The sequence below is a fragment of the Danio rerio genome, chromosome 11 (assembly GCF_049306965.1).
Source record: "Danio rerio strain Tuebingen ecotype United States chromosome 11, GRCz12tu, whole genome shotgun sequence".
Taxonomy (NCBI): Eukaryota; Metazoa; Chordata; class Actinopteri; order Cypriniformes; family Danionidae; genus Danio; species Danio rerio.
The window spans coordinates 38,939,626-38,962,386 of record NC_133186.1 but is presented as its reverse complement, the minus strand read 5'-3'; the positions used below and the strand labels follow the sequence as shown (position 1 = coordinate 38,962,386).

The window sequence follows — 22,761 nt, the reverse complement described above, 5'->3', positions numbered from 1 at the left end:
ACTGCAATACTACTAATAATATAATATACTACTGTTACTATGTGTTTGTTGCAGGTGTCTCTAATCTTTAAAGGTATCATATGTATGACAACACAAAAATATTCTCACCTCTGATGGTGACTGTGTCGCTCCGAGGTGATGTGAAATTAGTCTTGATGACTGTTGTATAATCGCAGTTTATTTGTCTGCTGTTCACTGACTGTGTGGGGAAGTTTGGATAAAACATACAAAGATGTTTGTCTCCATTCTGACTCCTCTGAGAGAGACTTCTGTACAGACGAGCTCCATCTTCAGTGTAGAAACTACAGGTGAAATTAGCTCTGACTGATAGTGGTATTTCACATGATATTGTGGGCAGATCATCATCTTCACTAACGCTGATGAAGGGTTTCTGAAGTGTGTCTGTTTAAAGTGAAATAAACAAGTTAATAATATAAAATCATCTTAAACACGAGAACAGCAGTGAAATGTCTCACCTAGAACAGTCACTGTGGCAGCAGGAGAATGATATGATTCAATAATCCCTCTCTCATTGGTATTGTAGTAGTAGCAGTTAATGTCGACTGATTGAGGTGATTTTCCACCTGCTAAGCTGAGCAATCCAGCACCAGAGAACTCCCGCTCACATAACCTACTGACTTTTATATTCTTCTCATCTATAGCGAAATAACACAGCTTTACTTTAACACCTGCTGGTGTCTCACAGCTGATCTTCACTGAGCTTATCTCACTAATGACATCTGAAGAAACACGAACAGTAGGAGCATCTGGAACAACACAAGACAGATCAGTATCTCAATATCTCCTCACTGACTGACCACATCATTTTTAACTTGCTTCTTGTGTTGTGGTTTAACATTGAAACTTTAATTAATGTGATCAGCTTTCATGTGTAAACTTTGACAATCAGACTTTCTTCACTACAAATGTAGACATAATGAATATTTAACATCATAGATCACTTACTGTAAGACCGAACCTCCATAAGGAGCATAAAAATGATGAAGATGAGCGTCTCCATTGCAGCGAGTGCAAAACCCAGCTGATGGGTAAATTAGGAAGTAACACTTAATTTAATGCTATGTGCACTCAGTGTATGATGATGGACATGCGTCATGAGGCCACATGCACAGCTTTGTTTTAATGTAGAGCAGATCGGGGATCTGTAGGTGGCTTAATAAAAGTAACATAAATAGATTTATGTTAAGAAAGACTAGGTTATAAAAATAGAAACATCAAAGTCAAGCGGACACAGTTTCTCATTAAATGGTCAATTGTTTGACAGAGGAAATAATACCAACTAATAACACATTACTAAACAAGTAGAGCACTAGTTACACTTATTATGAAATAGTTTATAACAATGTTCTACTAAATTGCATCTTTTTTCTATTTTGTGTATATGGTGTAAAAACTAGTGATTCTGAAGAATAATTCAGATATTTTTAAGTCTCAGAAGCACAATATAGGATTTATCCCCCCCAAAAAATAGTCTATTCCTTTGTTAGGAGGTTACTGTTGAAACTTATACTCAACAATCATCCAAAATGTCTTCAAAGAGGCCAAATCAGGCTATTTTGGACACCAGTGCACATGAAGCATAAGTTCCAACATACTTTAGTTCAGTAATGTGGCATATTTCTATCTGAAATGAAATATTTACAGTAGGTTTAATTTTAACACTCATTCATCTCTTCTTAACATGTTAATATTACAAACCAAACTTTGCCAGGTTTTAGCTACAACTAGTGTTTGTGTATCAAAGCAGATGTTGATTGTGGGCAGCCAATGAAGGCATACTGTAGATTTGCATTATGCAGAATTGTTACAAATCCACTTAAGCTTCTGCATCAAAAACTGTAGGACTGGAAAGACAGCAAGAGGGTCACTGGTTTGAGTCCAGGCTGGTCCAATTGGCATTTTTGTGTGAAGTTTGCATGTTCTTCCTGTGTTGGCGTGGGTTTTCTTCGGGTGCTCTGGGTTTAACTCACAGTCCAAAGACATGCGCTATAGGTGAATCGAATAATTTAAGTTGCTTGTAGTGTATGAGTAGGTTTCAGCGAGAGAGTGTATGGGTGTTTCCCAGTGCTGGGTTGTGGTTGTTAGGCCATCCACAACATAAAACATATGCCAGAGAAATTGGAGGTTCATTCCTCTGTGGAGACCCCTGATAAATCAAGGACTAAGCCTTAGAATAGTGAGTGAGTGAAAGTAATTACATCAATCGCTGATCATTATGAAGAGTCTATTATAATTAAACCCTTTGACACAGGTGATCTTACAGTGAACTGCACCCAGAAATTCACTGCTCCCACCAAAAGTATCTGGTTGAATGAAAAATTAACATGTTTTAGTGGTCAGATTTTTTTTTTTAAAAACGTATGAACTTTTTATATGTAATTAATTATGTATGTATTAAATAATCTGCATCAAATTACAAAAAAACAAATTGCCGCTTTTGCAAGGCATTTGAAATGTAGTGGTTATGGGCAGGACAGTAAATTTGATGTTGTTCTCTTGTCTGGCTGCCGTTCTCAGTCTCACACATTTTTACTTTTTCTAAAAGTCATGAAAACACCAAGTTATTCTGTTATTTTTTAAGCAAATAGGATTATAAAAACATATTTGTTTTAACATAAGGTTCCGGACAACTGAGGTGAGGATCCAATGGCAGTGTCTTTATTAAACAAAGAATGGTCAGGCTGGCAATGGTCAAACACAGGAGCAAGCAGTATCATGCGGGGTAATTCAAAAGGCCTGTTCAGATGGCTAACATCAATAAACAAAGCAAAAGATCAAAATCGGCAAGGCAAGGAGAAACGTTTCATAATGCTTCAAGTAAAACAAGACTCAACACTGAAGTCTGTGTGTGTGTGCTGTTTTTATAGTCCAATATATCAGTCCATGATGAATTACTAGCTGTATTCAAATGAGGAACCGGTGTGTCCAAGGTGCATGCTGGGAGTTGTAGTTCTCTAATGATCCGCAGTAGATAGATCACTGGTGACTGTAACAGTTGTACTCTCCCATTCACTGCACTATAAGTTTACCCAAATATGACGACTTCCACTACTGTGAAACCTGGAAATGTGAAAAGGGTCCATAAAGCTTTCAGTGTATACATATGTATACAATGAGACATACAGTAATGATAAAATGTAAAAATAAGAATATGAATTAGCATGAACATATGTGTAAAACCATTTTTCATTTATTATGACATCTTTTATTTCAGCTTTCATATACCATTTAACAAGCTATTTTTGGTTGTTGTCAGCAGAGGAAACCATTTTCTGGTTAACCATTATGGCCAAAGTTAAAATCTGTTAGTAAGTAAAGATTCTTCACATACTGTACAGCTGATATTCTGTACATAATGAATGTTTTGAGGCTCATCGGTGCATCTGGACCAAACTGTATTCTTGATCTCCAGTGCTGGACTGAACTGGTTTATCAGGGATGGTGCTGTACAGGTGGTAAACATCCTTAAGGAGAAAGAAATACAGAAAAGACACAAGTGTGTGAGTTTTTTGTGAACGGTGGATGACTATTTAGTGTGTGACAGTGTTCATACCTCACTTTCCTTGGTATTTCCCTGTATTTTTTTATTGACTGAAATATCTGAAATGCAGTGCAGAAGCATAATATCACTTTAATGAACATGTTTCACACTTGATGAACAAGATTTTTTATATTAAAGGTTACAACAATGTGAGTTTGAATGGCATTTTACATTTACATTTATTGCCATACTACTGAAAGCAGCAGCAGATAGTTCACCTCAGATCTTGAAAATAAAATAAACAGTTTGAAAGTAAACTTAAGAACTGTGACTCAGTGTAAGCCAACACATATCAGTGATTCAGCATCTACATTTAATAACGTGATGAGGTTAAATGTGTATTAATTAGATAATAAACATTACCAATTGATTGGAGTGCAGTGAGTGCACTATTCTATGCTTATGAGTGGCTGTTATGTCTTTTGCAAACAGCCAAATTTCTCATCACTGCAAATCTTATCATGTTGTTAGGACACATGGTTTAGGACACAAATTAACCTGCTCACTTAATGTTTACGTTCATAATATTTATATTATTTGCTATTTAATAACCACCTCATGTGGAACTCTGAATCTGCATCTCATTTCAAAGTCTGCTACTGTCCACCGAAGGTCACATTTCACTCACGAACGCATGCTTTAAAAGCCTTTCTGACTGACTGAATCAACTACGCAGTTCTCCATCAAGACAACCCGGGGTGCTGAAAAATAATTAGCTAAACCTGGATTGTGTATTACAATGTTTACAATGAAATACAGTGATTAACAAGTACAGCCGAAGTCAAAAGTATTAGTCCTCCTAAGATTTTTTTTTTCCTCAAATGTTTTCCAAATGATGACAGTATTTCCTTTTTTTTTCAGAGAAAATCTTACTTGTTTTATTTTAGTTGTTATAAAAGCAGCTTTTATTTAAAAAAAAAAATAAATAAATAAAAATTTAATGTCAATATTTTTAAGTTTTTATTTTTCCAGGTTGTCTACAAAACAATGACTTGCCTAATTACCCTATTATATTTCTTTTAAACAGAAATTGAGAAAAAAATATAAAGGGGGCTAAAATTAAGGAGGGTTAATAATTCTGACTTTAACTGTATACAAACTGAATGAGATTTAAAGGTTTGATCACCTGAGCACTGGTACATTGGGTTTACAGTCATGAAAGTGTCTGCAGGGTCTGCTGTGTTGTGCTGACGGGAATCTGGGTGCACAAGAGTTTTGATAAAACAGCATGATGATGATTGTTAAACAATAGAAAAGCAGGACAAAACACGTGTCTGCACCTAAACTCCACATATTAATAGTTCTGAAATGAGAAAATGAAATGAGAGCAGTTTTTGAGAAGCTGGTGGAGGAGTTTTTAACTCTGCGTGTTCATTTATGTCACGTCTGTCACTGAGCATCGCATTATCTGTGATCATTTCCTGTGATGGATATTTTTTCTTACCCTCAAGTACAGGCTGAGATGTGTCCGGTGCAGAAGTGATCAGAGAATATAACTCTGGTGGTCCAGAACCACTCTAATTAACAATGAATATGTAAAAGCTATGTAACTTTTATTATGCATTATTATAGTCTTAATTGATTCATAAGATTGTAAATGCATGGACACTCACCACACCAATTCCTTGACTGGACACATCTGGTTTTGTGGATTTCATCTTATTGCTAGAATCAAATATTGATCTTTATTGATTTTTTTATGGATGTATACTGTATATCAAATAGGAAGCATTTACACATGCTTTTTCACTGATAAATAACTTGCAATTGATTTCACAGACTACTGTATTAGATGCATTAAAAAACACTCACCATTCTCTTCTTCTTTTCCCCCCTAAACCCTCATGGCCAGCAGAAAACATGTGAAGGGAACCTTACAGAAGAATAATACAGAATTTCAGCCAAAAGGCGGATACTTACAGGGTTCATAACAACATTAAAAATAATTATTATAATTTATTGTATAATCACTAATATGACAGCTCATATGCAGGCCCACACAGAATCTGCACGCACAGAATTCCACAGATTTTCTGCAGATTTTTAGTCCATCATTTATTCTGTTTATTTACTTGAGTAAATGTGTGTAAATCTATATTTATTCAGTTTTTAAATTAATTTCAGTAATATTATTGACAAATATGAAAATATTCATCTGATTTATGTACAATGCAGTTTGTACAGTAGTATTTTCTGTCTTTTAGTAGATATATATGAGAGATTTTCTTTGTTTACCAAATAAAGTGAATCTAATTGGATTTGCATTTTAAACATTAAATAAAAGTTCAAAATTGATCTGTTTTTTAATTCACATTTTAAGGTTTTTATTATTAAACTCCCAAAATTATTCCGCATAAATCCGCAGCTTTTTACCAAAATTCTCCTCAGAAATAGCACAAAACCTCCACAGATTCCGTCTGATCCTACTCATATGTCATGCATCTCTAATAAAATTGGAGAAAACCATTGTAAACATGACTTACTTGCAAACCAACACACACAGATGATTCCCAGGAATCCAGATAAAATGACACCAATTCCAATACAAACCAGCACTATAAGCCATGTAACTGTAACCAAACAGAACCAACACTTTAATGCAGGAATGTGTTTAATATTGGTGCTTTAGATACGGCATTCTACCTTTTAAAATGTGTGTATATGATTTGTTAAGTTTGAGAAAATAATTTCAAACAAACCTTTATATTTGGATATGGGTTGGTCTTTATGAGCTGTGATTGTCTGAACATTAGAAACATCTGCAATAGAAACAAAACACACACTTGACTTCATGATGTTGATAAACAATGGTGTTTTGGTATTTGATAAAGTTATATATATATTCATTCAGTTCATTCAGTTATATATATATATATTAATGAGACATTATACAATTATTATTTACCAGTTCTGTGGGTTGTTGGAATTTGAGTAGAAAAAATTACAGCTGATGTTGCTGAAATATAAATTGTGAAATGGGTTGTGTGTGTTACTTTGAAAGAAAACTTTTATTTAATTACTCTAAACTTTACTCACATGATTTTGTGTCTGTTTGTGAAGCTTTTGAAGTGGACATTTTTGTTGAAACTGCAATCATCATCAAGAACATCAATATGTTGGAATTATAAAGGATATTTAACTTAAGAAAAGCTTATATATCTTTATAATAAACATTAAAATGACACTGGAGATAAAATTGGAGATAAAATGTTGTGTCTTATATTAAAAATACATTCACATATGGCACTTCTGAAAACCTGAACATATTAAGTGAAACAGTAACTATATTAGTGTAATACAATATTTTGAGCAGCCATCATTTTAACATTTAGCAAAAAAAAAATGCTTTGTAGCTTGCCAAAAGTATATGACATACTTTGCCTTTTGTCGTTATTTTTAATTTAAAAATTTTTTTTGCTTGCAGGTAGAATATAGAGACTGCAGAATAACGTACTGTAGTTTCATCAAAGCTTGTAGTTATATTATTAAAATAGAATATTTGGATAAGAAAATGAGTCTTGTCTTTAAATTAAATTCATTTTGTATTTCCCCTCACCATTAAGCTTTTTTTTTAAATCCAACTGGTTATCTCTCCACAATGACATTTATCCAACCAAGGCTTATTGGAAGTATGTGCCCTGGGTGAGATTTTTGACCCCCCCCCCAAAAAAAAAAGTGTCATGAACTATGTGTACTTGCAGATTTTGTTTTTCACAAATCCAACGGAGGCTGCTTTCTACATTTCTGACCATCTCAATGTCCTTTTCGCTCATGTCCATTAGAGAAAATTGCCAGCTTGATATCGACTGACCCACACACCCCTTTCTCTAAACCCAAGCATTAGTGTTTTCAAAAACAGACTAGAACAGAAAAGCCATTACGGCTGTGTACTATACCAAGAACTCGCACTGCTGTTCTGGAGTTTCGTATTAACTGGTTTCTGGAACTGTCTTTTGCTAGACTCAAAAAAACATCTGGTGCCATTTATGGTGAGCTACCAAGCAAAACCGTCACACCGGAAAAACCCTTCGGAGATATGTAGTCAGCGGTACCACCCCATATCGTTCGTTTTATATTTAAAAAAATGCAGGCATTATGTAGCCGCAAACAAATATTTCTCGGTTCTGAAAAATATAGCCCTGGGCATGTTTCCCAATGAACCTGTATTGCTTTTGCCATTTAACTAGAGTGATGAACTTACCCAGGGTTTGTATCATGGAATCTGTCTGTGATTGGAAGTCTAAAAAAAGATTAATCACAGTAATTTCTCAAATTCAATTGAGAATAATCAGAAAGGCTGTAATCAGTAATTTACCAGATTCTGTGTTTGTTGTGGTTGCAGGAGTTGGTGTTACAGTTAACGTTACTGAAAGAAATGGTGAAATTTGCAGTGATGTACAGTATACTAAATGTTTAACAAGTAATACTGATCTTTATAGAGGGCATTTTCCAATGGAGTAAATGTCTTCTTCATTTACAAACTCAGTTACTCACATGTTTTCATGGCTGTTGTAGTAGTATATGCTGTGGTGGTTGGTGTTGAAGCTGCAGAGACAACTACCAGAATTATTAGAAGTCAATTTACAAGTCAAAGATACTGTACAAGCCCTTTTAACTTACTCTGGACTGTTACTGTCACTGGATCAGACTGAGGAGATGGTGTTTGATTGTGTCCTTTCCTCACAGTGTAGAAGCAGGTTATGTTCACTGATGAACTCTGATCTCCAGACCAAGCACTGATCTGAGATGCAGTGAGTGAGAGCTGACATGAAGAGCTCAGTTTTGAGTCACCTTCTCTTTCATATTTGTTGAAGACACACATCTCCATCTTCAGCTCTTCAGTATTATTACAGCTCAGCTCAACTGTGTCTGTTTCCTGAAGAACTGAAGCAGATGCTGACAGTCTGGCCTGAGAAAGACCTGATGAAGGGAGAATATAAAATAATAATAATGTGTACAGCGAGTTTGCTGTTGTCTCACCAATTCTTTGTCTGCATTTAAAAATGTTGGATTTGAACATACTTTATCTCGGGTGTTGAGTTTGTCTATATTTGTGTACAATATGGACAAACCCAACCGCTAAGTTAAACTTGGGCTATGCATTTATTTAAAAAATGTAACCCAGTTGTTGGTGTTATGATTATCAGCTGGAGTGCCCACTAAACTCATTAGAGAGCACTCTGTCTATCTGTATGCTACCTGTCATTAACATGGACTACATCTACCATAAAGCTTAGCGCCAATCAACACCCATTACAGCTGTGAACAATCTGGACTGATATATGCACAAACACACAGCTGAAGATCATTTTCTGATCGATTCTCTGATCGCTCTGTCCCTGGAGGATATTGAAGATATTTATTCGGAACTTTGATAACAGGGTTTCTGCTGATGGGTTTAGGCAGGTTTAGGTATCAATGATTGGTAAAAGCGATCAGTGCAGCTCAAAACCCCACCAAGCTGGCCGGCTGAATTGAAACAGTGGTGAGCAGGGTTGTTGGTACTCAGACTGTGGCATTAGATCACAAATTGGTTTAATTTCACTGAATGTAATATGTGTGTGAGACAAATAAAGGCTTTTCATCATCATCATCATCATCAAATTCCTCTTTATATTGGTCATTTTAAAGTACTGCTTTTAAACGACTTCCACAATGAAACTGCTATGTGAATTAAGGAATTATACTCCACATTGTTTTAACAAGACATCAAGTGATTTAGTGGAGTGGTTAGTGTTCTTGACTGACATGAGGATGCAAAGGGTTTAAATCCAGGATGAAGCAATTGTAATAATTTAAAATGTCTTATTTTGTTGCTCCGTTCTTGTCTGTTTTGTTTTAACATAAGACTGACATCTGAATTTGTGTTGTTTTGTTCATTAAACAAAAATCTACATTCATAAAAGACATTGTCATAATTTTTGAATACTTGTACTGTAAGAAACAAGTCGGGATTCGAACTTAGATTACTCACAGCAGAGTTGCATTATGCACACATATGCTCCACTAGACTATGGGAGATTGTGGTTTTGTTTTTGGCCCTGTCAATCAAAAGCAGATTCCTCAGCTCTCTGAATGCTTGTGTAGTTACTGAGCCTTTAAATCACCTTAGTCGCATGACCTGCTTGATGTGGAAGAGCAACTGCTTTACTCTGACCTCCTCTTGGGTGTCAGCGCTCCTCACCCTATCATTAAGGGTGCACCCTGCAACCCTGTGAAGGAAACTCATTTCAGCCACTTGTATCCGAGATCTTGTCCTTTCAGTCATGACCCAAAGCTCATGACCATAGGTGAAAGTAGGAACGTAGATTGACTGGTAAATCAAAAACTTTGCCTTTCGGTTCAGCTCTTTTTTTACCACAACCAAACGGTACATCGAATGCATTACTGATGCCGCTGCACCAATCTGCCTGTCAATCTTACGTTCCATCCTTCCCTCACTCGTGAACAAAACCCCAAGATACTTGAACTCCTCCACCTGGGGTAAGGACTTTCCTCCAACCTGGAAATGGCAAAACACCTTTATCCAGTGGAGCACCATGGCCTCGGATTTGGAGGTGCTGATTCACACTCGGCAGCAAACCACCCAAGTGCATGCTGAAGGTTCGTTGAAGCCAACATCATCTGTGAATAACAGAGATAAAATCCCCGAACCAGACCCCCTCCAGCCCAAGGCTGCGCTTCGAAATTCTGTCCATATAAATTATGAAAAGAATTGGTGACAAAGGGCAATTTTTCCAAATCTAACCTTAAGCATACAGTATCATCAGTATTACTGTAGAGTCAGAATTGGGCACAGCAGCAGACAAATGTGCACTCACAAATTTACTTTTTCTGCTTGTTCAAACAACTTATTTAAGTTGAAATGACACAATTTAATTTTGTTGGAACAACTTAATTGTTGTATGTTCAATCCACTTAAATCCACAACTATTAAGCTAACTTAACAAATTTGTGTTGGCACAGACTTGAGGACTGAATGTTTATATCTGCTCAGTGGCATTTGGACAGACGTGACTGACCATCACAACCCCCAGCAATTAATTTGTTTTTATGCTGAAATTTTTGTGCTAATTTGTTTAAATTACAACATAACACACATTCAAACATACATGGACACGTTTTGGTAATGAGAATTTAAGTAAAAAACACCGTAAAATGACTAAAAATAAATAATGTTGAAGTTACGCATTGTGCTTCGTAGAGAACAGTGTTGTTTTTATTATAATATTTTTTGTATAACCAAATTACTAAGCTTAATATTTAACATTTTAAGTGCCATGTTGTTTTAATGGTTTCGTGAGAATAACCCAAATACATCCTGGTGTTTTTACACTTCTGTTTTGCTGTTCACGCCATGCAATTATAGCATACTAGCAGCCCACAGAAACGGCCTATACTCTCATAAGACAAACTAAAACAGAAACAGTTTATTCACTCGCTTTCTTGCACTCAAAGTCTGTCACATGCAGTTTTACATGCACAATCATGTAGTTGTGCATGCAGTAACAATGCAAAACAATTTTCTCTTTAAATAAGTGCACACATTGACACATTTCCAGTTTTGGAACAAACTGAAACTGTGACTCTTCACACACTGAGAATCAAAAAGTAATTGTATTTATAAATGTAATTTATTATTTAGTTATTTTATTCTTAATAAATTGCATAACTGCAATAATACTACTAATATAATATATTATTTTAATGGTTTTGTTGGGTGTCAAATTGGCGCAGTGGGTAGCCTCACAGCAAAAATGTCGCTGGTTCGAGCCTCGGCTGGGTCAATTGGCATTTCTGTGTGGAGTTTGCATGTTCTCCTCGTGTTGGCGTGGGTTTCCTGCAAGAGCTCCTGTTTTCCCCACAAGTCCAAAGACGTGCACTATAGGTGAATTGGGTAAACTAAATTGTCCGTAGTGTATGTGTGTATGTGAGTAAGTGTGTATGGGAGTTCATTCGCTGTGGCGACCCCTGATTAATAAAGGACTAAGCCGAGAAGAAAATGAATGAATGGTTTTGTTTGTTTGTATATTTATTTCCTTTCTTCCTGGATGAAGTGAGTTTTTTTTTACAAGGAAACAATGATAGACAGTGAGAATAATTACCAAGAGATTTTTTTGTCATTTCTGGTTATTACATTGACACTTTACAAAACAAGTGCTATTTTTTACAACTTTCACCAGATGATCAGCTCAAAAGATCCTTAAATCTTGTCTAAATATATCCGATCACACTATGATTTGTCTGAAAAGGTCTTACAATTTGTTCTTTAAAGAATTTACACAGTAAAGTTGCCATGACATTTTAATTTACTCTACTTATTTTTATATCAATATAGTATTGTTTTTTTAATGATGTATCTTTGCTCTTCATTCATTTGTAAAAAAAAAAAAAATTCCCTCATAAACTTTTATCAATTACCATAACCTTCTCTTCCCCTCAAAACAACTTTTTTTCACTTTTCTTCTTATGGACCCATACTAACATACGTCTTTACAGCATGTGCTTTATCTCTGCCTTGACCAATCTTCCTTCATTTTGTTAATGTCCATCTTTCAATAATTCATTCGATTCCCAAAAGATTAAATCATGAACAGCGCTACATTTTTTCCTATTTCCCATGGTTTCCATATGTACGTAACGTCACAATAGTGTAAAAAGGCACAATCTTAACTTACGTTTCAAGCAAACTTTAAGTGTCTGATAGATTTCTACAACTACATAGCTTTTTTTCAATATTTTCTTTATTAGTTTAGTTTAGTGACTCTCATTTATTAATTAGCCACCTGCCATGACATTCTGAAATACTGATTTACTGTAGTAAGTTACACTGGCTACAGGATTACAGGATTACAGGATTACATCTTTAAAGCTGATCATACAGTATGTTTCAACAAAAACATTCTCACCTCTGATGGTGACTGTGTCACTCCGTGGTGATGTGAAGTCAGTCTTGATGGCTGTTGTATAATCACAGCTTATCTGTCTGCTGTTCACCGACTGTGTGAAGAGATTACTGTAGTTTGGATAAAATATACAAATATGATTCTCTTTATTTTGACTCCTCTGAGAGAAACTTCTGATCAGACGAGCTCCATCTTCAGTGTAGAAACTACATCTGAATTCAGCTCTGACTGATAGTGGTATTTCACATGATATTGTGGGCAGATAATCATCTTCACTAACACTGATGAAGGGTTTCTGAAGTGTGTCTGTTTAAAGTGAAATAAACAAGTTAATAAGAAACAAATAATAATTTGTCAGACACAAGAACAGCAGTGAAATGTTTCACCTAGAACAGTCACTGTGGCAGCAGGAGAATGAGATGATGGGTTATTAATCCCTCTCTCATTTGTTGTGTAGTAACAGATAATGTCGACTGATTGAGGTGATTTTCTATTTGCCCATATGAGCAATTCAGCACCACTGAACTCCTGCTCACATGATGGACTGACTTTTACATTCTTATCTTCTCTGTTTATAGTGAAATAACACTGAGTCACTGTAACATATGCTGGCGTCTCACAGCTGATCTTCACTGAGCTGATCTCACTAATGACATCTGAAGAAACACGAACAGTAGGAGCATCTGGAACAACACAAAACAGATCAATCAATCAATATCTCCTCACTGACTGACCACATTTACATCTATCATTATCAAACTGCTGCTTGAGTTTGGGTTTAACATTTAAACTCTTATTATCTCTATAGTTAACCAAATGTTGACACAATTAATGGGTTCAGTTTTCATGTGTTTTGCTTAAACTTTTACAGGACTGACTGTCTTTGCCTACAAGTGTAGACCGTATTGAATATTAAACATCATAGATCACTTACTGTAACACTGTACCTCCATAATGAGAAGAAAAACGATGTAGATGAAAATATCCATTGCAGCGAGTGGGAAACAGACATGAAACTCAGCTCATGGGTGAATTAGGAAGTAACGCATTAGACCACAGGAAACCATTTGATGCTTTGTGCAGTCCATCTATGATGATGAACATACGTCATGAGGCCACATGCACAGCTTTATTTTAATCTAGAGCAAATGCCATCTGTAATCAGTTTCGCAAATGTAACAGACTTACAATGAGAGAGACTAGACGATAAGCATTAAAACATACAGTCAAATAGTAAAGGAGGACACAGTTGCTCATTAAATGGACAAATGTTTGACAGAGAAAATGATACAAACTTGTAAAATACAATTAAACAATAGGGCAATAAGTGCTCTAATTTTATGAAATTGTTTATTTAAAAAAATCTGTTAAATTGCCTCTTTTTACATTTTGTGTAAAAACTAGTGATTCTGAAGATGAATTCAAAAAGTTTTTAAGCCTCAGAAGCACAATATAGGATTTCCCACCAAAAAAAAAAATGTATTCAGAGTATTTTAGGCCTTAAAAGTCTTAAACTCACTGAAATATTATGTTGTAGTTCTTGAATCACTTTAAACTGCATGGTCTTAAATTTCCTCTGTCCATGTAAAGCTAACTGTACCCAGTCGGGCTAATACCCATCCAATCACTAACATTTCATCTCAATAACTTTATTTACCCTTATGGTTTAGTTGTCTTCTTTACAATAATATGTTTTAAATATTATTTTTTTTTTTTATGTTTTACTGGGCCATTAGAAAAAAAAATTTAGCGTTTAGTCTGAAATCTGATTCATAATTGTCTAAAAGCCTTGGAAATTCTTACATTTAATGTGATGAAACCTATAGAAATCCTATTCCTGTGGTAAAGACTTTTCTGCACTGACTATGTGTGTTTCATTTAAAGGGTCACGAAACACCAAAACACATTTTTTGAGCTGTTGACAGTCGTATATGTGTCCCACACTGCTAAAAACACTATTAGGACACCTATATTTCACTAAAAAGTGTAAATTGGTTGTTTTTGCGTTATTTCAAGCAAATTCGTACTTCCTGTTTGAAACTAATTTTTGAAGCTGCGTCACGGTCATGACATAATAGCGTGTATTCCAGCATGCAGACTGGGCGTCTGTGCCAAAGTGAGTCTTATTACGTCTTACAGTGTGATGCATTAATGCATGAGTAAGGCTTGGTTCAAACCAATCAGCGCGCTCTATTGTGCAACTTCATTAATATTCATTAGTGTCACCGTGTTTACGCCACAGAGACGCCACGTTGTGTTGGCAAAACAAGCGTGAAGTGTTGCTTTTATAGTTTGCTGCCATTAAGTTTCTTTTTCATTTTCTCTCTGTGAGAGCTCATCTGGATCACGTGTGGATTAACAGTGTACGCGACGCTCGACAACAATAACTTACGTGTCTAAGGAGGAAAATTGTTTACCTGAGAGCTGTTCTCATCTGCAAACGCTGAAATTCGGATTCGATTGTAACGTTAGTCTCCTCTTCATAAAGACGCGGCTCTAGCTGCTGGTGATTGTCCTGTCTCTACAGATTTGGTAAGTGAGCGACCAGTGCTCTTTGTTTATTCAGTTTGTTCGTATCGAATTAAGTTAACTATTGCACTGAGTGCAAACATAGCACCGCATTTTGTGACCGGAATAACACACGCGGCTTTCTGACGCTACCTGCCGTGTGCATCTAAGTTTCCGGGAAATACAGAGTTTTTTTTTCTCTCATTCGCCGTGCGGTATCAAACATTGCATGAAAAATACACGCTTCAAATATCAAATCAAATATCGCGTTTGTCGCGAGGGGCATGAATGAATTCCCTGAATGAAAGAGCCAAACTGCAGTTAAAGTCCAACATTTAATAATTTGGCAAATAATTCGACTACAGATGTCCATGTAGGTTAAACACCATCACTTTCTCATGTGTGTGTATTTTGACTGAAACTCGCGCGTGCCCAAATAGACACTCCCACACCATCCCACTTTAGTTCCTCCGACACTCCCCCCTAAACAGAGCTGGACACGCCCACTTTTCTGACTTTTTCCAAAGTAGAGGTGTGAAAACACCCTGCTGTAGCGAGGGGGTTTCATGGCCCTTTAAATGTCGGGAGGAGTAGGGGCGTGACCTCTCAAAGCTGGACACACCCACATAAAGGTGTTTACTGTAACCACATGTTTCGGTTACAATTACAAACTGTAACTGAAAATCCTGATTAGAGCAACTTTAACACATTTAACCAATATTACATACATTTTTGCTCAGAATATGAAAAAAAACAGGACCTGTTGATCAGAATAACAGTTTATTAGTTATACCTTGTGTATAATGTGCACACTTTAAAATCCTTTTATGGACATGTATTTGTTTGATTTATTTTCAGACTTGGAAATGAAGCAGGTCATTGGTGTTTTGAGGAGTATGCAGAAGTTAAAAACATTTTTTTTCCATCTGGCAGGAGAATATTATCATCAGAACCTGCAGAAATACAGACTTGGTTATCAATTATTTCTATATCATGAAATTCAGTTTTTCCACAATTAACATTGTACTTACTGGTTAAGCAGATCAGTCCGAGTCCAGACAGAAATTAAGCAATGAGTCTGCGCACAAAAAAAGTGTAATGATAATGTTTAATAAGATCATTTCTGAAATAATGTTAGGCTTTTATAATAAATATGTTTAATTCAATTTAAAAATCAAGGTTGTCTTTGAAAAAATATTCTTGCTCTCAGTGTTGTGTTTTAAGTGAATGGACAACATTCAGAGTAAATATTGATAAAAATAAAAGCTTTCATAACTCATTTAAGACTCATTTTAACACTAAAGGAATTTAAAGTGAAATGAGGCAATAATGTTTTATATAAAGGCAATCTTCACTTACAGGTTTCTGTGGTTTCTCCAGTAGATTCCTCTGATGAATCTTAAACAATAATTCAAGATAAAAGTCTTTAATACTGTAAGTCTATGTATTACAGCATAATAAAGAATAAACGCTTTAAAAAGTATTCAAATTCCTTGTCTTTAATTTTTTTAGTTAAGTGGTTGTTAATTTATTTGGGCTAAATTCAAACAAAAAAATAAAGTTGAACATTAATAAATTTAATTTGTTTGTTTAAATACAACCCATATTAATTCTTTGCAACAATTTTGCAGAAATGTTTTTTTTTTTTCAGTGTATAAAATAATAAAACTTTACAGATATTTTTTGGTTCTGAAAAATATAGCCCTGGGCATACTTCCCAATGAACCTGTATTGCTTTTGCCATTTAACTAGAGTGATGAACTTACCCAGGGTTTGTATCGTGGAATCTGTCTGTGATTGAAAGTCTAAAAAAAAAGATAAATCACAGTAATTTCTCAAATTCAATTTAAAATAATCAGAAAGGCTGTAATCAGTAACTTACCAGATTCTGTTTTTGTTGTGGTTGCAGAAGTCGAAGTTACAGTTAACGTTGCTGAAAGAAATGGTGAAATTTGCAGTGATGTACAGTATACTAAATGTTTAACAAGTAATACTGATCTTTATAGAGGGCATTTTCCGATGGAGTAAATGTCTTCTTCATTTACAAACTCAGTTACTCACATGTTTTCATGGCTGTTGTAGTAGTATATGCTGTGGTGGTTGGTGTTGACGCTGCAGAGACAATAATCAGAATTATTAGAAGTCAATTTACAAGTCAAAGATACTGTACAAGCCCTTTTAACTTACTCAAGACTGTAACTGTCACTGGATCAGACTGAGGAGATGGTATTTGATTTTGTCCTTTCCTCACATTGTAGAAGCAGGTTATGTTCACTGATGAACTCTGAGCTCCAGACCAAACACTGATCTGAGATGCAGTGAGTGAGAGCTGACATGAAGAGCTCACTTTTGAGTCATCTTCTCTTCCATATTTGTTGAAGACACACATCTCCATCTTTAGCTCTTCAGTATTGTCACAGCTCAGCTCAACTGTGTCTGTTTCCTGAAGAACTGAAGCAGATGCTGACAGTCTGGGCTGAGGAAGAGCTGATTAAGGGAGAAAAGAAAATAATAATAATGTGTACAGTGAGTTTGCTGTTGTCCTACAAAATCTTGTTCTGCACTCTAAAATGCTGGATTTAAACATACTTTAACTCAGGTGTTGGGTTTGTCTATATTTGTATGGACAAACCCAACCCCTGAGTTAAAGTTGGACTATACTTTTTTTTTTTTTTAAATGTAACCCAGTAGTTGGTGTTATGATTATCAGCTGGAGTGCCCACTAAACTCATTAGAGAGCACTCTGTCTATCTGTATGCTACCTGTCATTCACATGGACTACAACTACCATGATGCTTTGCGCCAATCAACACCCATTACAGCTTTGAACAATCTGAATCTGTCATATCAATCTGGTATATCAATCAGTCCAGATTGATATACCAATCAATCTGGACTGATATAAGCACAAACACACAGCTGAAGATCATTCTCACAGATTACGCTTGACTATAAAAAACCTTAAGTTTCTCTCTCCCTGCGTAGTTTTCTTTTTCTGTAAAGTGTGCAATCCTAAACATTCTTGTCCTTCTTTTCCTTACCATGTTTGTGTTGTTTTTGGACTGTTTTCCATAAAGGATTTTTAGCAGCCTCCTTCAAACTTTTTGCCAGTTTTCTACTGGTGGGCAGAGTGAGGCTTTGTGAAACACTTAAACTGCCAAAGCAAAAATGTTGAGGCTACGAAATGTTTCAAAATCTTTCTTTGGCTTTCGGCAAAGGCAGTCGCACTTTTTCCTCTCCCTCCCCTATCTCTCCTGGCTGGCTTCTCTTGTCTTGTCTTTTACTATCTCTCGGGCTCTCCTTGCTGACTTCACTTGATGTGGAGAAGCAGCGGCTCTACTCCAAGCTCCTCTCAGGTGTCAGCGCTCCTCACCCTATCTATAAGAGTGCGCCCTGCACCCTTGTGAAGGAATCTCATTTCAGCCACTTGTATCCGAGATCTTGTCCTTTCAGTCATGACCCAAAGCTCAAGATCATGGGTGAAAGTAGGAACTTAGATTGACCGGTAAATGAAGAACTTTGCTTTTTGGCTCAGCGCTTTTTTTACCACAACCAACCGGTACATCGAGTGCATTACTGCTGCCGCTGCACCGATCCGCCTGTCAGTCTTACGTTCCATCCTTCCCTCTCTCCCCCGTGATACTTGAACTCCTCCACCTGGGGTAAGGACTTTCCTCCAACCTGGAAATGGCAAACCACCTTTTTCCTGTGGAGCACCATGGCCTCGGACTTGGAGGTGCTGATTCACACTCGGCAGCAAACCGCCCCAGTGCATGCTGAAGGTCCATGTTCGTTGAAGCCAACATCTTCTGCGAATAAAGTCTGGTTTATACTTCTGCGTCAAGTGACCGGCGTAACCCACGGAGTATGCAACGAGCGTAGCTGTGCATTTATACTTCTGCGCGCTGTCTCTGTTGGTCTGCATTAACTCTTCCGAAATGCTAGTTAGCAGTGAGGTGTAAATGTTTCTCTGTGTCGAGTGTCTTCACTGATGTTTTGCGTTTCCTGAACACTTCTGGGATGTACAAGTGGCTCAAACTCGCTCATTTTGAGGCAGGAACCGGCGGACGTGCAACAACTTTAACTATGAGGTAAACACAAAACAAAACTTTCCATCTGGAGCTCCTTCACAGAACTCCATACTTGTAAACAATCGCTCCATTGGGCTAGCGCCGCTCGCGCGGCTCTCGGCCCCGCCCAGACTCGTCAGCGCTACCAAGCCAACCAATCACAGAGCTTGCGCTACGTGTTGTTGCCACGTGTAGTTACATTTTTTGAGAGGTGCACATCAGCGACGCCGATGGCCACGGCGAAGGGCTATGCGTCAGCGCCGTAGCATATGCCAGCGTTTGACGCAGAAGTATAAATCAGCCCTAACAGAGATAAAATCCTGTGGTCCCCGAACCGGACCCCCTCCAGCCCAAGGCTACGCTTTGAAATTCTGTCCATATAAATTATGAAAAGAATTGGTGACAAAGGGCAATTATTTCCAAATCTAACCCAAAGCATTCATTATCATCAGTGTTATTGTAGAGTCAGAATTGGGCACAGCAGCAAATGTACACTCACAAAATTACTTTTTCTGCTTGTTCAAACAACTTATTTAAGTTGAAATGACACAATTTAATTTTGTTGGAACAATTTAATTGTTGTATGTTCCATCTACTTAAATTTGTAAAAACTATTAAGCTAACTTAACAAATTTGTGTTGGCACAGACTTGAGGACTGAATGTTTATATCTGCTCAGTGGCGTTGCGGACAGACATGACTGACCGTCACAACCCCCAACAATTAATTTGGTTTTATGCTGAAATTTTTGGGCTAATTTGTTTAAATTACAACATAACACACATTCAAACATACATGGACACGTTTTGGTAATGAGAATTTCAGTAAAAACCGCCGTAAAATTACTAAAAATAAATAATGTTGAAGTTACACATTGTGCTTCGTAGAGAACAGTGTTGTTTTTATTATAATATTTTTTGTATAACCAAATTACTAAGCTTAATATTTAAAATTGTAAGTGCCATGTTGTTTTAATGGTTTCGTGAGAATAACCCAAATACATCCTGGTGTTTTTACACTTCTGTTTTGCTGTTCACGCCATGCAATTATAGCATACTAGCAGCCCACAGAAATGACCTATACTCTCATAAGACAAACTAAAACAGAAACAGTTTATTCACTCGCTTTCTTGCACTCAAAGTCTGTCACATGCAGTTTTACATGCACAATCATGTAGTGTGCATGAGATAACAATGCAAAACAATTTTCTCTTCAAATAAGTGCACACATTGACACATTTCCAGTTTTAGAACAAACTGAAACTGTGACTCTTCACACGCTGAGAATCAAAAATAATTGTATTGTAAATGTAATTTATTATTTAGTTATTTTATTCTTAATAAATTGCATAACTGCAATAATACTAATAATATAATATATTATTTTAATGGTTTTGTTGGGTGTCAAATTGGCACAGTGGGTAGCCTCACAGCAAGAATGTCGCTGGTTCGAGCCTCGGCTGGGTCAATTGGCATTTCTGTGTGGAGTTTGCATGTTCTCCTCGTGTTGGCGTGGGTTTACTGCAAGAGCTCCTGTTTTCCCCACAAGTCCAAAGACGTGCACTATAGGTGAATTGGGTAAACTAAATTGTCCGTAGTGTATGTGTGTATGTGAGTAAGTGTGTATGGGAGATCATTCGCTGTGGCGACCCCTGATTAATAAAGGACTAAGCCGAAAAGAAAATGAATGAATGGTTTTGTTTGTTTGTATATTTATTTCCTTTCTTCCTGGATGAAGTGAGGTTTTTTTTTACAAGGAAACAATGATAGACAGTGAGAATAATTACCAAGAGATTTTTTGTCATTTCTGGTTATTACATTGACACTTTACAAAACAAGTGCTATTTTTTACAACTTTTATCAGATGATCAGCTCAAAAGATCCTTAAATCTTGTCTAAATATATCCGATCACACTATGATTTGTCTGAAAAGGTCTTACAATTTGTTCTTTAGAGAATTTACACAGTAAAGTTGCCATAACATTTTAATTTACTCTACTTATTTTTATATTAATATAGTATTGTTTTTTTAATGATGTATCTTTGCTCCTTATTCATTTGTAAAAAAAAAAAAAAAAATCCCTCATAAACTTTTATCAATTACCATAACCTTCTCTTCCCCTCAAAACAACTTGTTTTCACTTTTCTTCTTATGGACCCATACTAACATACGTCTTTACAGCATGTGCTTTATCTCTGCCTTGACCAATCTTCCTTCATTTTGTTAATGTCCATCTTTCAATAATTCATTCGATTCCCAAAAGATTAAATCATGAACAGCGCTACATTTTTTCCTATTTCCCATGGTTTCCATATGTACGTAACGTCACAATAGTGTAAAAAGGCACAATCTTAACTTACGTTTCAAGCAAACTTTAAGTGTCTGATAGATTTCTACAACTACATAGCTTTTTTTCAATATTTTCTTTATTAGTTTAGTTTAGTGACTCTCATTTATTAATTAGCCACCTGCCATGACATTCTGAAATACTGATTTACTAGTAAGTTACACTGGCTACAGGATTACAGGTTTCTGTAATCTTTAAAGCTGATCATACAGTATGTTTCAACAAAAACATTCTCACCTCTGATGGTGACTGTGTCACTCCGTGGGGATGTGAAGTCAGTCTTGATGGCTGTTGTATAATCACAGCTTATCTGTCTGCTGTTCACCGACTGTGTGAAGAGATTACTGTAGTTTGGATAAAATATACAAATATGATTCTCTTTATTTTGACTCCTCTGAGAGAAACTTCTGATCAGACGAGCTCCATCTTCAGTGTAGAAACTACATCTGAATTCAGCTCTGACTGATAGTGGTATTTCACACGATATTGTGGGCAGATCATCATCTTCACTAACACTGATGAAGGGTTTCTGAAGTGTGTCTGTTTAAAGTGAAATAAACAAGTTAATAAGAAACAAATAATAATTTGTCAGACACAAGTACTGCAGTGAAATGTTTCACCTAGAACAGTCACTGTGGCAGCAGGAGAAGGAGATGATGGAATAATAATTCCTCTCTCATTTGTTGTGTAGTAGCAGATAATGTCGACTGATTGAGGTGATTTTCTATTTGCCCATAAGAGCAATCCAGCACCACTGAACTCCTGCTCACATGATGGACTGACTTTTACATGCTTATCTTCTCTGTTTATAGTGAAATAACACTGAGTCACTGTAACATATGCTGGTGTCTCACAGCTGATCTTCACTGAGCTGATCTCACTAATGACATCTGAAGAAACACGAACAGTAGGAGCATCTGGAACAACACAAAACAGATCAATCAATCAATATCTCCTCACTGACTGACCACATTTACATCTATCATTATCAAACTATTGCTTGAGTTTTGGTTTAACATTTAAACTCTTATTATCTCTATAGTTAACCAAATGTTGACACACTTAATGGGTTCAGTTTTCATGTGTTTTGCTTAAACTTTTACAGTATTGATCACAGAGATTATTAACAATCAGACTTTTTTCGCTACAAAAGTAGACATACGTATTGAATATTAAACATTAAAGATCACTTACTGTAACACTGTACCTCCATAATAAGAAAAACGATGAAGATGAAAATCTCCATTGCAGCGAGTGGGAAACAGACATGAAACTCAGCTCATGAGTGAATTAGGAAGTAACGCATTAGACCACAGGAAACCATTTGATGCTTCGTGCAGTCCATCTATGATGATGAACATTCGTCATG

At 36.2% G+C, this 22,761-nt stretch overlaps 4 protein-coding genes across 7 annotated transcripts in view; 1 reads left to right on the top strand and 3 right to left on the bottom strand.

Annotated features, from left to right (window-relative positions):
• usp48 (ubiquitin specific peptidase 48) overlaps nt 1–22,761 on the top strand; it is a 190,017-nt gene that overhangs the window by 76,117 nt on the left and 91,139 nt on the right. The gene's annotated exons all lie outside the window — the stretch shown is intronic.
• The window catches only part of LOC137496656 (uncharacterized), a 72,943-nt gene that overhangs the window by 14,906 nt on the left and 35,276 nt on the right, over nt 1–22,761 (bottom strand). The gene's annotated exons all lie outside the window — the stretch shown is intronic.
• Nucleotides 2,658–13,489, bottom strand: LOC110440127 (uncharacterized). 3 transcript variants are annotated; one of them, XM_073917241.1, is made up of 15 exons: nt 13,403–13,489; nt 12,855–13,151; nt 12,472–12,774; nt 8,183–8,482; nt 8,057–8,107; nt 7,878–7,928; nt 7,764–7,802; nt 6,599–6,649; nt 6,262–6,321; nt 6,027–6,132; nt 5,176–5,227; nt 5,007–5,079; nt 4,689–4,760; nt 3,575–3,621; nt 2,658–3,485 (listed from the first exon to the last, which is right to left on the bottom strand). In XM_073917241.1, exons 1-15 carry the CDS (start codon nt 13,455–13,457, stop codon nt 3,393–3,395), a joined length of 1,650 nt encoding a protein of 549 aa, XP_073773342.1. In that variant the 5' UTR covers nt 13,458–13,489; the 3' UTR covers nt 2,658–3,392. The 3 variants fall into 3 exon arrangements, 2 of the variants coding, with proteins under 2 accessions (XP_073773342.1, XP_073773343.1); XR_012387445.1 differs by lacking the exon at nt 7,764–7,802 and having other exon boundaries at nt 3,334–3,485; nt 6,468–6,649; nt 13,403–13,481; XM_073917242.1 differs by lacking the exons at nt 4,689–4,760; nt 6,599–6,649; nt 7,764–7,802; nt 7,878–7,928 and having other exon boundaries at nt 13,403–13,462.
• LOC141376706 (uncharacterized) lies at nt 14,192–22,737 on the bottom strand. Its single transcript, XM_073917243.1, has 10 exons — nt 22,587–22,737; nt 22,013–22,309; nt 21,630–21,932; nt 17,164–17,463; nt 17,038–17,088; nt 16,859–16,909; nt 16,743–16,781; nt 16,336–16,374; nt 16,008–16,054; nt 14,192–15,929 (listed from the first exon to the last, which is right to left on the bottom strand). The coding sequence occupies exons 1-9, from the start codon at nt 22,636–22,638 to the stop codon at nt 16,020–16,022; spliced, it is 1,167 nt and encodes a 388-aa protein (XP_073773344.1). The 5' UTR covers nt 22,639–22,737; the 3' UTR covers nt 14,192–15,929; nt 16,008–16,019.